Source organism: Saimiri boliviensis, chromosome 2 (genome assembly GCF_048565385.1).
Source record: "Saimiri boliviensis isolate mSaiBol1 chromosome 2, mSaiBol1.pri, whole genome shotgun sequence".
NCBI lineage: Eukaryota > Metazoa > Chordata > Mammalia > Primates > Cebidae > Saimiri > Saimiri boliviensis.
In genome coordinates, this window is record NC_133450.1 from 106,813,563 (window position 1) to 106,829,475 (window position 15,913).

General features: G+C 33.6%; 2 protein-coding genes across 11 annotated transcripts in view; one reads left to right on the top strand and one right to left on the bottom strand.

Annotated features, from left to right (window-relative positions):
- The window catches only part of LRFN5 (leucine rich repeat and fibronectin type III domain containing 5), a 268,042-nt gene that overhangs the window by 110,113 nt on the left and 142,016 nt on the right, over positions 1–15,913 (bottom strand). The gene's annotated exons all lie outside the window — the stretch shown is intronic.
- Positions 4,870–5,378, top strand: LOC104651785 (small ribosomal subunit protein eS7-like). The gene has a single exon (XM_039469333.2). It carries the CDS (start codon positions 4,885–4,887, stop codon positions 5,326–5,328), a length of 444 nt encoding a protein of 147 aa, XP_039325267.1. The 5' UTR covers positions 4,870–4,884; the 3' UTR covers positions 5,329–5,378.

Consider the following 15,913-nt stretch of genomic DNA (forward strand, 5'->3'; position numbering starts at 1 on the left):
GGGACTCTCCAGTTGCAGGAAAACAAGCTTGGGCCTCCCACAAATTCTACATTATGGTAAGTTGTATAATTATTTCATTATATATTATAATGTATTAATAAAAGAAATAAAGTGCAGAATGAATGTAAAGTGTTTGAATCATTCCAAAGCCACCTCCATCCCATCCATGGAAAAAATCATCTTCCATGAAATCAGTCCCTGGTACCAAAAACTTTGATAACTGCTGCCAAATATGATATGGTATAATAACATTTAAAGGTAAGCTTTGGTAAGGTAAAGGTTTATAAATACTGGAGCAAAATAAAAAAATAAATAAAGAAGTTTAAGTATATAATCCAACAGAGAAAATAAAATATAACCATAAAAATGTTCAATTATTTTAAAAGAAGGCAAGAAAAGAGGAGAAAAATGAGCCAAAGATATAGGGACATATAAAATGAAAATAACAAAATGGAAAATTAAAACCAATCATCTCAATAACTGCATGAAATATAAGTGATCTGTACACTGCAATGAAAAGGCAGAAATTATCAAATAGAATAAAACAGCAAAATCTAACAATATGTCCACTAAAAGAAAGACACTTTAAGCTAAAAAATGCAAACAGTATAGTAAAATAATGATAGAGCCACTTTATTTAAATAACACTCAAAATAAAGCTAGAGTGGCTATATTCATATTATTTGAAATAGATTTCAAAAGAAAGAATATTTTCAGAGATTAAGAGATGTATTTCATGATGATCAATAGATCAGTTTATTCCAGAGAACATGGAAATACTAAATGTGCATTTAACTATTAAAGACACTTCAAAATATATTGAGACAGATAAAGAAGAAATGAAAACATTTTCAGATAAACCAAAATAAAAACTATGGCAGCAGTCTACCTTCAATAAAGGAAATTTCAAAGAGAGTCCTTCAGAGGAAGAAAATAATAAAAGATAGAAGAAAGACATAGAAGTAGGAATAAACGGCAACATGAGTATGAGGGTTAACTTAAATGACTGCTGTGTTTCTAACAGAAAAGAAAGAAAATTTTAAAAAGATCATGAAAACCCAGGAAAATTTGGAAATACAACAATGCTGAAGAATTGGCACTATCCGATATCAATATTTACTATAAAGCTACACTAATTATGAGTGTGGTGTAGATACAAATGTAACAAAATAGTCATTTAATAAAGTGTCAAAAACCACTACCTTCATTCACTTCACTGCTATACTCTGACACATTCAGAATATATCAAGTATCTATTATAAATAATTTTAAATAAAAGTGGTAGAGCATAGCAGTGGTGTAAAAAATATTCGGCATTGATAGAATTCTAGGTCAATTAGTTATTGATTAAGAAAAAGTCTTAAATCCTATGCAGCTCCTTATATATAAGACAATGTTCATGGACATGAAAATATGAAAGGTAAAATAAGCTTATGGAAAATAGCATTAAATAGTATATTTATGATTTGGAGACTATAAAACTTTTCTTATAACAAAAATTATAAAATGAGAGTTAGAAAAAGATTAATAAATGCTACTACATTAAAAGTAAGAACCTCTATTAATCAAAAATAACCATTATGATACTAAAAGAGTAATCTTCAGAATAAAACATGATAATGATATTTATAACATGTATAATTTACAAAAGAGTTATGTAAAGAATATATAAGAAACTTTTTAGTGAAAAAATAACAGAATACCTTTTTTAAAGCATGGGTAAAAAGTTTTAAAGAGGTACTGCACTACAAAGATGTCCAAAAGGACAAGCAGCATGCAAAAATTACTGAAGTTCATCAGTCATTAGTGAAACTGACAGCCATATTAGTCAAAATTAAAATCTGTAAACTACCAACCAGAAAGGCCACTAAAAATGATTAATAAGGTTTTAGCTGAAACACATAAAATAACTTGGATGCTGTCATTTCAGGCCTTACAATAATAAGAAGCCAAACAAAATACCAGTGACTTTCCATAGACCCATCAGAGAAATGAAGATACAAGAAAAACTGCCAACGTGAAGTCTGGAGACTCAGGCACATCAGGGAAATAGAGAAGACATCCTATTTACCTGAAGCAGCAGCTGCTAGAGCCAGACAAAAGTATATTTACATGGAAATTTTGGTGATTTCCTGAAAGCTGAGAGTGAGAGTGAGAAAGCCTTAGAGGGTGTAGTTAGAAAGTTTCCCCCTATATTATTGTATTTTACTCCATAAATTTACCATAATCTCATAGACAAGAAAAATCCCCAGAGGCTTCTGGCAGGGAAAGGGGAAAAGTAACCATTCTGAAATATACCCAGATTTTTCTCCACAAGGAAGTCCTATTTGCCACAGGAAACAATTTTATCAGACCTTGTACCATCTCCGAGAAAGGATTTCCACCCAGTTGAGCCAACCTTAGACTTCCTGATCCATCTAATAGAAAAAACAAAAAAAACAAAAGAGCTATATCACCACAGGATCACTTGTAAAGATTATAGCCAAGAGATATAGCTCACTAAAAGACAGATTCAGTCACAAGATTGTAGAAGACTTCTATCCCACGTTACTACCACTGCAACAAGGCTCCAATGAAGTAAGAGGATTTCAGGTGAGAGCTATAAGACACAGACACTTTCTGAGGAGAAATACTTAGAGAAGTCCAACAGTAAGAAGAAAGATAAAAATAAATACACTAATAGAATTTACAACCTCTGGCACCTTCAACTAGAGCAAATGCTAAACAAAGTCCATCTCCAGCCAAATGAACATAAATCCTCAAATTAAAAGCCCGTTTACTTCAGTTCTATCACCCAATTCCACATGTCTGAAGTTTAACCAAAAATTTCAAGGTATCACAACAGGCAAGTAAAACAGTTCAAAGAGACAAAGCAAACATCACAACAAGATGCAGATATGACTCAGCTTTTACAGTTATCAAAGAGAGCATTTAAAATAACTATGATTAATATGTTAAGACCTCTAAAATCAGACATTATGCAAGAGCAGATGACAATATAAACAGAAATGGCAACTATAAGAAAGAATCAAAAGAAAGGGTAAAAATTAAAATATTGTAACATAAAGGAAAAATGACTTGTTGGGCTCATCTAAGGAAAGACTTACGAAGTTTGAGAAATGTCAATAGAAACTTCCCAAATTAAAATACCAGAGGGAAAATAAATTTAAAAAAATAATAAAGAACAGAATATCCAAGAGCTGTAAAGCAATTTCAAAAGTTTGAACATTCAAAATGTTTGAAACAACAAAAGGAAAAGACAAGGATAATGGAGTAGAAAAAACATTTGAAATAATAATGGCCACGGATTTTTAAAAATTAAAGACAAACACTAACCTACAGATCCAGGAAGCTCAGAGAAGCATCACACAGTACAAATGCCAAAAAACATACAATTAGACAATATTTAAATTAGAAAGTGAAAATCTTGAGACAAATCAGAAGGGAAAAGCACTTTACTTACAGAGCAAGGATATGAATTGCATTGGGCTTCTCATCAGGATCATTCTCAGCAAACTGACACAAGAACAGAAAATCAAACACTGCATGCTCTCACTCACAGGTGGATGTTGAACCATGAGATCACATGGACACAGGGAAGGGAGCATCACACACTGGGGTCTGTAGGGGGGAATAGGGGAGGGACAGTGGGGAGTGGGAAGGTGGGGAGAGATAACATGGGGAGAAATGCCAGATATAGATGATGGGGAGGAAGGCAGCAAATCACGCTGCCATGTGTGTACCTATGCAACAATCTTGCATGTTCTTCACATGTACCCCCAAACCTAAAATGCAATAAAAATAAATAAATAAAGAACTAGCAATAGAAAAACAAAATATATACAATGGCTGAACAAAAAAAATGTAGAACAGAATACATAAAATGATGAAGGAAAAACAAGACCAACTTGTGATACTGTAGCTAGCAACATTTTTTCCTCCAAAAAGCAAAAAAAAAAAAAAAAAAAAATAAGGCTTTCTCAAATAAAATAAAAACCGTAAGACCCTCCCTCTCTCCCCTCCCCCCCTCCCTCCCCATCTCCCTTTCCTTTCTTTTTGAGACAGGGTCTCACTACAGTGGCATGATCATGGCTCACTGCAGTCTCAACCTCCCACGTTCAAGTGATCCTACTATATCAGCGCCCCTAGTAGCCGGGTCTATAGGCAGGTGCCATACATCCTGCTATTTTTATTATTATTATTATTATTTGAAGAAATTAGGTCTCGCTTCCTTGCCCAGGCTGATTTTGATCTCCTGAGCTCAAGCAATCCTACTGTTTCAGCCTCCCAAACTGCTGTACTTACATGCATGAACCACCACACTCGTCCTTTGAACTATGGAAATTCCTCACAAGCACACATGCACTGCAAAAAATGTTAAAAAGCTTTTTTTCAGGAGAAAAAAAAAAGATAAGTCAGAGTCTCAATTGGCATAAAGAAAGTGAGGACGAAAAAGTAAAGTCTAAGTTTGGCTCAAGTGGTTGGAAATCCTGTCTCGGAGATGCTACAAGGTCGGGTAAATTATTTTCCCTATTCTTAAAACTAAAGGGATAAAGAAATATAGAGCATACTAACACGAATCAAAAGAAAGCTGAGGTAGCTGTATCAATTTCAGACAAAGCTGACTTCAGAGCAATACAAGTTATTAAAAACAGGAACATTTAGTAAGGAAAAGTGTCAGTTCTTCAGGAAGACATAACAATCCTTAACATAAATTCATGGAAACAAGCAATAAAAGATGTGAGGCAGGAGATTTGGGTATTTTCCTAAACCAGCACTCACCAAGGAGAAAGCCATGTTCAGTTCTCTACCGTCAAGATCGTGAAGCCCACTGGCGAGAAGTCAGTTGAGTTCGAGTCCTGCATCTCCCAGGCTCTTCTGGATATGGGGATGAACTCGGACCTCAAGGCTCAGCTCAGGGAGCTGAATATTAGGGCAGCCAAGGAAATTGAAGTTGGTGGTGGTCGGAAAGCTATCATAATCTTTGTTCCCATTCCTCAATTAAAATCTTTCCAGAAATTCCAAGTCCGGCTAGTACGCGAATTGGAGAAAAAGTTCAGTGGGAAGCATGTTGTCTTTATCGCTCAGAGGAGAATTCTGCCTAAGCCAACTCGAAAAAGCCATACAAAAAATAAGCAAAAGCATCTCAGGAGCCTTACTTTGACAGCTGTGCATGATGCAATCCTTGAGGAGTTGGTCTTCCCAAGTGAAATTGTGGGCAAGAGAATCCACATGAAACTGGATGGCAGCTGTCTCATAAAGGTTCATTTGGACAAAGCACAGCAGAACAATGTGGAACACAAGGTTGAAACTTTTTCTGGTGTCTAGAAGAAGCTCACAGGCAAGGATGTTAATTTTGAATTCCTAGAGTTTCAACTGTAAACTAAATGACTAAATAAGAAATATATTCACCAAAAAAAAAAAAAAAAAAAAAAAAGAAGAAGAAGAGAGATGTGAGGCAAAAACTCACAGAAATGCAAAGGTAAGTATACAAGGATAGAAAAAATGTTATGTTCTAAGATGATTATGGAAATAAATGTAATTAAATTAATGACAGAAAGATAGCTTGAAAATATAAAAACATTTGGAATAAGAAATATACTTCTAAATAATGCACATGTCAGTCTCAAGAGAACTTTTAAAAATTTTGAAATAAACAAAACGTAAAACATAACAAAAGCAGTGAGATACAGTAAAAGCACTGCTTATGGGGATATTTATAGCATTTAATGCATATATTAGAAAATATGTAAATTCAATCATCTTTCTACTTTTAGGAGCCTAGAGAAAAATGAGCAACATAAACCTAAACAAAGCAGAAGAAAATTAACAGTAATAATTAAGCAGAGTACAATAAATGGAAAACAAGAAATTCTAGTGTTTGAAAAGATCAGTAACATTTATAAACTTCTAGCCAGAATAACCAAGAAAAGAAAAAGAGAGAATTACTATATCAGAAATGAAAGAGGAGTTGACATTACTGATTCAATGTGTATTTGAATGACAATAAAATATTATAAATATATGCAGACGAATTTGATAAACTGGAAAAAATGGATCAATTCCTTGAAAGAAAACTACTGAAACTCACACCAAGAGAGTCAGATAATCTGAATATCCCTTTATCTGTTAATGAATATTGAATTAATCATAAATTTTTCATAAATAACTTCAAAAAAAAAAGCACCATGCCCAGACTATTCCACTTGCAAATTCTACAAAACATGTAAGGGGAAATTATATTGGTTCTCTACAAATTCTAACAGAAACAGAAGCCAAGGAATCACTTCTTAACTCATTCTATGTGGACAGAATTAGCCTAATAATAAAAACAAATAAAGATATTATAAGAACGGAAAACTGTAGACCAATAGCTCTACTTAACTTAGATCCAAAAGTTCCTAATAACATATTGCAAATCAAACAAACAATGCAGGAAAAATTATATACCATGATGAAATAAGATTTATGTAAAGCTAATTTAAAATTTTAAAATCAGTGCAATCCATCACAAGCTAAAGCAAAAACAACAACAACAAAAAAATACCAACTGATTTAGAACAAGCATTCGACAAAATCTAGTATCTTTATAATAATAATTATTAGCCAACTAGAAAGAAAGAAAAACTTCAACTTGACAAAGAACACTTACAAAATAACTACAGCTAATATATACCCTATAGTGTAAAACTAGATGCTTTCCCTCTAAAATCAACAACAATGTAAGAAAGTTCCCTCTCAGCATTCCTATTCAACAGTATACTGGAATTCTGAATAGTACAATAAGAAATGAAAAGGGAATGAAAGTTGTACAGATCAAGAAGTAAGAAATAAAACTTTCTTTGTTCACAGATGACATGTCTGTCTGCATAGAAAATTCCAGTGAATCGATTAAAAAAAACTCTTGCCATTAATAAATGAGTACAAACTTAACAAAATATGTACAAGATCCTTATGTGGAAATCTGTGCACATGCACAATGATTTACATGTACTTTACAATAACCATAAATAAAAAAAGAAATGACTATTATATAGCTTGGATTATTAAACAACTTTTAGCTTTAGTGAAGAAGGATGATATTGCAAACAGAGGCAGAAAGGGATTATAACAATGTTCTATTTCTTGAACTGAGTGATAGCTCCATAGTTTTTCACATTGGAGTTATTAATTGAAGTGTATATAATTTTTCTATACATTTCTTCATTAAATGTTGCAAAATAATAATACACTATTATTCACTAAAATATTAAACCATAATCATGGGATAACAATAACAACCTGTGCATGGCAGCAGATGGCAATATAGAAAGCAATGATAATCAAAGAAGTAAACTGGGAAAGAAAACCAAGAAATTTTACCTGTAAAACAATAAAATATTCCTCAAAGAACTTTATATTTTTAAAGTTATAGCCTAGAAGATGATAAGCCAGTTACACAAATTGTCTGCATAAGCTCAGGTAAATTAATCTTTTGATGAACCCTAACTCTTCGGGTATAAATGAAGAGTCATGCTGTTTCAAGTTCTATCCAATTATGAAATATATGCGTAATTGCTCACTTATTTTAAAAAATCCTATTTGCTTCTAGATTCAGCCTGGGAATCAAATTTCTATTTTCAGTTATTGTAAATATGACATATTTAAATATGCCAAAATAGTTTTCTGGGAAATAGCTGAGGAGGGACATTAGTCTGAGCCTGGAAAAAATATTATTTAAAAAAATTATCAAATCTTGAAGTATTCAAAAATATAATCCTCTCCTTTGACTGCCCCCCGAAAAAAGAATCCCATTAATCTTCTTAATGGTACTTTAATCCTGCCTGCAATGTAAGTGGGGAAGAATTACTTTCTTAAAGACTGAGTTAGAAACAGACTTAAGGTTTGGTTAGTTTCATCATCATTACCCACTAAAAATTAAAACTGATTACTACAATAGAAACTCCATAACGTTCATTACGAAGGATAATAAAAAGGAAAATTGTGCTTCTGCAGTTTGAGAGTGTATATATCCCAAGTTGCTACTCACTATAAAATGATTTAAAGCAAATGTCAGACACTATGGCAAATACAAAAAGTAGCATTTTTAAAGCCATGGAAATTATAAGAATGGCCTTAATCACCATTTGCATTTGTCATTGTAATAGAGCTCCTAGCCTGCTCAATTAGATAATGATTTAAAAAATAAGGAAAATTTAATAATGCTATTTTCATGGATATTATAACTACAAATATGTAACTGGAATAACCAACACTACTAAAACTAGTTAGACTCCACCATAGTTGCTTAGAAGAGATATTAATTAAAAGCAACATTACTGTTCAGAAAAATCAGTTTAAAAATATAATACTTTAAAAACCCATACACAAAAACACAAAAAGCATCATTTGTGAAGAAATATAATAGAAACTCAAGATGTTTATAAAAATTTAGTATAGGACCTAATAAAGAACATTGATAAATACAATAATTATTTAAAAAAAGAAAATAAAATATTTCTATTCAACTAAAATGAAAATTACATGTGACTCCAATTTTTCACCAAACTTGTCTACTCCTAAATTTAAAATAGAAAGATAAAGAATAAAAACCCAACATTAGGCAAGGCAATTTTAAAAAGGAATGGAAGAAGTTATTTATTTCACAATCTATTGAGACATATTACAGATAGGATAAATACATTACAGTATAGTATTTGTGCAGAGATGATGAATATAATGTAATAAATAGAAAAGTCAAGACATATCCATTCATCTATGAAAACTGTACATGGCAGTGCTAGAATTCCACTTCAACATGTAAAGGATAAATTACTCAATAAACAATATAAGACAATTGGTTATCAGTATGGCAAAAATAAAACGGAACTAAACTGTACTCCAAATCCACCTTAATTATTACATTACACAAAAAAATGTGAAAAGAAACTTTTAAAATATTAAAAGAATGTGTAAGAAAATATCTTTATTTCTTCAATAGCAGAGAAAGGTAGCTTATACAAGGCACAACACACACACACACACACACACACACACACACACACACACACAGAGCCCAAAATAAATAATTGATAATTTCACCACATTAAATGAAAGCTTGTTATCTTGGTAAAGAGTTTCTGAGATAATCCTTTCCCTTTCCCTAAAATGTTGAGTTATTTATGAAAATTCCTCTTTGTAAAAAGGACTGTCACTCTCACTGGCCTTTCCCTTAAAATTAAAGACAAGTTATTAAATATAAAATTGTTTCACAAAATCTGACATTAAAATATACTAAATTAAGGCATCCATACAATATATGAGATGATAACTGTGTCATTATATTTAAAAACTATCTCTGGGTTATTTGCATAGGTAAGCACCAGAATGCCCATAAAGCCACACTAAATAAGACCCAGGAATACACTCAGAAGACACCAAAATGGGGACATTCATGTGATGACTAAAAGATTCTTACTTGACATTTTCCTCAATACCTTCCTTGTCTATCATTACTTTTCATATTGAGGCAGCATAGATCCCTTGACATGAGTACCCTTGTGCAACTAAACAAGAAGTTACTTACATGTGTTTCGTTCCCAAATATTTAGAAATCAGGATTACCAGTATAAAACTTCCAATAAAATACACTAAAAATGTAAACAATACCTCTATTAACTTTCAAAAGAGATGTTATGATAATGTATGTTATGATAAATATAGAACCACAAATCCAAGAAGTGATTCCAATGTTGGTTGTTTGCTGGAATCACTACTTTGTGACACATTTTGGCTTACCAATTTTCAGACTGGAGTGCTTGCATATAACTACATAAAGAAATTCCATGAAGGCCATAAATCCACTATTATTATCAGTTTAATTGTTACATTTGGAAACATTTTTTAGTAAACCTGACCTAAAATTTTGGTCACCTGCTCTTTTATTGCAGGATGCATACAAGAAATGTTGAAAAATGCCTCATAATATAACCTTGATAAAATGAGAACATTAATTTAAAATTACATATAATTTTATTTGTGAATATTTTCCCTTCAGTCTCCTCTTTTAAGTAAAGGATTCTCATTATAAAAAGGTTTTCCCTATCATTCTGTCACTTCATAAATAATGAATGGAGTTTTTCAATTGTAGATGATTTCTGTGTTGAAATCATTTCTGCAGTAGGTATTGAAATAATCTAAGAGATGCTCATTTGCCTGTAATAGAACTCCATCTTGAAGACATAAATAAGTAAGCAGGTATTAAAAAGTTATTTGTTTCCAGATATTAAACAGTATGTTAAGGCTTGAAGATTTAGCATAGTAATCCATAATTGCATGCCAGTTATCAAAAAGAAAGCCAGATTCTTATTATGTATTTGGGATTGCCAGGCTTTAACAGGAAAAATCACCTTATAAAAAATAGTTGCTTACAAAGTAGCACCCAATCTTTCACCTCAATTGTCACATCTAATGTGCTTGGTCTTTTATTGTGTTACTTCAGGGGAAATGTGTTTTTATGTTAAGTCAGTTATCCTTGATCATTCCGAAGAGGCCAAAGGTAAGATTAGTTGTACATGTAAGATCAAGCTACCATTCTGCAAGATCACAGTCATTATCCAGCCTTACAACGTAATCAGGAGTGATGAAAGAGGTTATTGTTTGCAACTAATCCATATATTGCCTACATGTCAGCATTCCCAATAGGTGTGCTTTATGAATCCTCTCTGTCATAATCTTTTCTGCCTCACTGGGATTCTTAAATATTCTACCTACTGAATACTTATTTGTGAAAACTGTACGATCAAAGTGAATAGTGACATCTAAGTTAATGCTTTTCGAAATCAATTCTAGATTTTCTTGCACTATTAATGTTTTCACCTGACAGTCCTATGTCTAAAAAATTCCTGACTTTTTTCATAAAATTTTTCATGGAGTTCCAATATTAAATTTTGTTTTATTAATTTCATATTACAAATCATTAGTAATATGATGTTAGCATTTATAATCAATACACAATTCTTCCAATCTGCAAATTTTTTCCCATAGTAAATCATGAATTATCCTAAAAGAAGCCTTTGTGTTGTCTGCCAATGTTTTTCTTGCTGTAAAGACTCCCATATTCTGTTTAATATTGATGAGAGATGCCTCAGTTTACAAAGAAATTCTAAATTTAACATGTTAAAATACTCCATAGAATAGTCGGTAGTGGTATATGGAGATCAACCGCACATTCAGAAAATGGATTGCTCATCACAATAACTGAGTTAATAACCTTACATTGAGTCAGTACAAATTGGATTGTTTCCATTGGTTTTCATAGCCAATGCTTTGCAATTAAGATTGTTGTCATGCGTCTAATGTTCGTTGCCAAGAGTACTCTCCAAATTACATAAATCTCTCCTGGTCCTAAATGTAAACTAATCATTATCTTATAAAGCAGAGCATTTATTCAGACTTCTTCCCCGGACACTTCACAGTAAGAACCATAGTGTTAGCAACCTAAAGACCAACATTAACAGCAGGCAGAGATAGCAGAGACTCCTCTATATCAAGCAACTGTCAGCTAAGGCATTTTTAGCTGTTGTGTCAGTATTTATGAGCTTTCAGAAAGACTCTGCATCTAGTTTTTAGAATTTTTATTTAAAAGAGACAATACATCAGCATATTAACCACAGTAGTATAATGCTGAAGCCTCTCTCTGAAGGCCAGAAAAATTCTACTTCTAATAAGCATATTTGCATTATCTCAGATGAAAGTAATCTCCTTTTCCACTGAATTCACATGACTATTTGTAGCTTTCCCTCACTGTTTATCATATGTTTCTGTAGTATACTGCCTTACCTCCCTACCAAGTCTGTAATTATTTTTTACACAAAACTTTCAGCCATATTAACCTGGAAAGAGAGAGAAAAAGAGACACACACACACAGAGAGAGAAATAAATATGCCTGTGATTATATACAAAAATAATAAAAAAGGCATTTAAATGGTGAACAAAATTGATGTTGATTTTGAGCTTGCAGTGTTTACATTCTGGAGAAGACTATATTAATAAGAAAACTGAACAATGAAACATAAAATTATAATGAAATACAGTTATATGATACTATGAGACCATATAGTAGAAAGAGCAAATCTCCTTTGGCTGACCAGTGAAACTTCCTTCAGAAAGGTTACCCAATGAGATACTAGGCAAAAAAGTGAGTGGCTCAGAGAGAAACAGACACGTGCAAAGACCTTGGTAGGAAGTGACATTATGTGAAAAAGAACAGAAAGGTCTTTGTGCCTTGAATGCAAGAAGAAGGGCATGATGGGGGACAACTTGGGGGCATTTAGAAAAATGTCAAACTGTGTACAACACTGTAAGCCATGTTAAATAACTTTGTTTTTAGTCTAAGAATTATGGTCTTTAATGAGGTCATGACATCTCATTTTGTGTTTTGCAAGTTCACTCTGTCTGTGTATGGGAAATAGAATAGATACCTAACTAGTTAAGGTAGGTAATTTAGGAGGCTCTTTGGGTAGAGTGTAGGTGAGAAATCAAGGTAGTCAAGGTAAGCATACTGATGGTGGAAAAAAAGGAAAAGTAGATGAATTTCAGAATTTTCTTTGTAGGTAAATCTTACCAGATTGGGTGATGAATTGTTTTTGTGGAATGAAAGATTGAGAGAGATGACAAAATGATTCAGAATTTTGCTGGTAAATGGTGAGCCATATACTGAGCTCAAAAATACCAAAAGAATGTATATGGCAAGATAACCAAGAGGTTAGTTTTCCACAAGTTAAATTTAAGGTATGTAGGTAATTATATATATTGATTTGGAATTGACTATCAAGGTCTATACTATATAAATTTGTGAGAGCTATTATAAAGAATGTTTTGCTCTTTGAGAATTTTTTATTCTTCCTTCTTTGTAAAGTGAATACTGCATAACATAACATGTTTAATTTGTTATAACTTTTGATATCATTGAAACTAATTGAACTTAATTCATGTAACTAGATAAGCATTCATAGATAGCATATTGTTTTTGTTCTATTGATAATCTTTATTTTGTATCTGTATGTTTTGTGGATCATATTTTATAGGATGATTTCAAGCATAGACATATATACCTAAAGATATTAACCATGAAAAAATATCTCAGATTTGCTTTGGTTTGTATGTTTGTCTCCTTTAAAACTTACGTTGAAATGTAATCCCCAGTGTTGGAAATGAAGCCTAGTGGGAGGTGTTTGGATCATGAGGGTGGATTTCTCATCAATAACTTGGTGCCATCTCCTTGGTGATGAGTGAGTTCTTAGTTCATACAAGATCCAGTTGTTTAAAAAGTGGTGGCATCTCCCTGCTTGCTCTCTTGTTCCCACTATCATCATGTGACCCTTTGTCTCCTGCTTCATTTTCTCCCATTATTGTAAGTTCCTGAGGTCCTCACCAAAAGCAGATGCTGACACCATACTTCCTATGATCTAGAGAATCATGAGCCAATTAATCCTTTCTTCTTTATACATTTTTCAGCCTGAGGCATTTCTTTAAAGTGATAAAAAATGAACTAACACAGATAATTGGTATTAAGTAGCGGGACATTGCTATAAAGATAACTGAAAATGTGAAAGTGGCTTTGGAATTGGGTAATAGGCAGAGTTTGGCAGATTTTGGAGATCTCAGAAGATAGAAAGATGAGGGAAAGTTTAGACTTCTTAAAGACTGGTTAAATGGTTGTGATCAAAATGCAGACAGAGATAGGGATGGTTAAGATCACACTGACAAGGTCTCAGATGGAAATGAGAAAGTTACTGGGAAGTGAAGTAAAAGTCCTCCCTGTTTCACCCTAGGAAATAACTTGGCTGCATTGTATCCAGGTCCTAGGGATCTGTGAAAGTTTAAAATTAAAAGTGATGACTTAGGGTGTCTTGCTGAAAAAAGCTATAAGTAGCAAAATATTCAAGAAGTGACATGGCTCCTTTTAACAGCCTAAATTAGATACAGGAGCAAATTATTTATACTTTAAAGGGAAGCAGAGGATAAAAGTTTGGAAAATTTGCAAACTGGCCAAGTGACAGAGAAAGAATATAAACAACCTATGGAGCAACCATGTTCTAGACAGGTGTACATGACTAGAAGGAAGCCAAGTGCTGACATCCAAGACAATAGGGAAAATGCCTTGAAGGGATTTGGGCCTGGTCCTGAAACCTTTCTATTCTCCTGGGCCTCTGGACAAGGAGATCTAGGCCCAGAGGCCTAGGAGAATAGAATGGTTTTAGGGACCAGGCCTAAGCGCCCACTGCCCTGAGCAGCATTGGGATATTGCTCCCTATATACTTGTTGCTTCAGCTACAGTCACAGCTCAAAGCAGCCCAAATACAGCTCAAGACACAGCTCCAGAAAGTAAAAGCCATAAGCGCTGGTAGTTTCCACATGTTGCTTATCTACAGATGCTCCGAATGCAAGAGTAAAGGGGCCTTGTTGGCTACCACCTAGATTTCAGAGGATATATAGGAAAGCCTGGGAGTCCAAGCAGAAGCTTGCCACAGGAGTGGAGCTCCACATGGAGAAACTACGAGGGCAATGCTGAGGGAAAGCAGGGAGACTCCATACAGCATCTCCACTAGGACACTGCCTAGTGGAGCTGTGGGAAGGAAGTCATTGTCTTCCAGACCCCAGAGTGGTAGATTCACTGGCAGCTTGAACTCTCTGCTCGGAAAAGCCACAGCATACAACTCCAAGTTGTGAGAGCAGCTCTGTGAGCTATGTCCTGCAAAGCCACAGGGGAGGGCTACCCAAGTCTTTGTAAGCCCATCCTTCACAACATGATATGGAACATGGAGTCAAAGATTATGTAAGAGCTTTTAGATTTAATGCCTGCCCTACTGGGTTTCAGAGTTGTATGGGGCTTATTATCCCTTTCTTTTTGCCAGTTTCTCCCTTTTGGAATGCTAATGCTTACCCAGTGCTGGTACCACCATTGTATTTTGGGAGCAAATAACTCATTTTGATCTTACAGGCCCACAGGTGGAAGGAGCTGAGTCTCAGATGAGATTTAGGACTTCAGACTTAATGTTGGAAAGATTAAAAACTCTTGGGGTCTACTGGCAAGCGATAATTTTATTTTGCAGTATGAGAACATGTGATTTTGGGGACCAGGGATGGAATGACAAGGTTTGGATTAAACATCCAACATTAACATTGGATGTTAATGGATTAGACATTATCCCCTCCGAATTTCATGTTAAAATGTAATCACCAATGTAGGAGGCAGGGCTTAGTGAGAGGTATTAGATTATGGGGATAGATAATTCACGAATTGTTTCTTGGTGATGAGTAAGTTGCTGGTCAGTTAGTTCATGTCACATCTGGTTGTTAAAAACAGAGTAGCACCTCCCTACTTTCTCTCCTGCTCCGCACCCTCCATGTCATGTGCCTGCTCCCCCTTTATCTTCTGTCATAATGATTACCTTCCTGAGGCTCTCACCAGAAGCAGATGTTGGCTCCACAGTTCTTGAGCCAGTTAAATCTCTTTTCTTTCTAAATTATCCAGCCTTGGGTATTTCCTTACAGTCATACAAAAACAGACTAACATATGGTTGAGAAAATAGAGAAATGAAAACTTTACTCACAGAGCGGCATACATAGCAAATAAATTAATGTTTAGTAAAGAGTATTAGAAATTGTCAAATGATAATATGTTGACCATTATTGTGATAGGTAGTTAAGCCACTTTCAAATAATGTCACAAAAGGTGATAATTTACAACCTTTAAATATAAGGGAGTTCATTTCAGAAAAATAAAAACATCCCTTAAATATTATAGATTTAATGTCATTAAGGATACCTTAATATTTAAAAGGCATATTAGCTTTGTAGAATGATTATAATCATTATGTGTATACTAAATTATCTTTACATATATACACACATATATACATAAATATA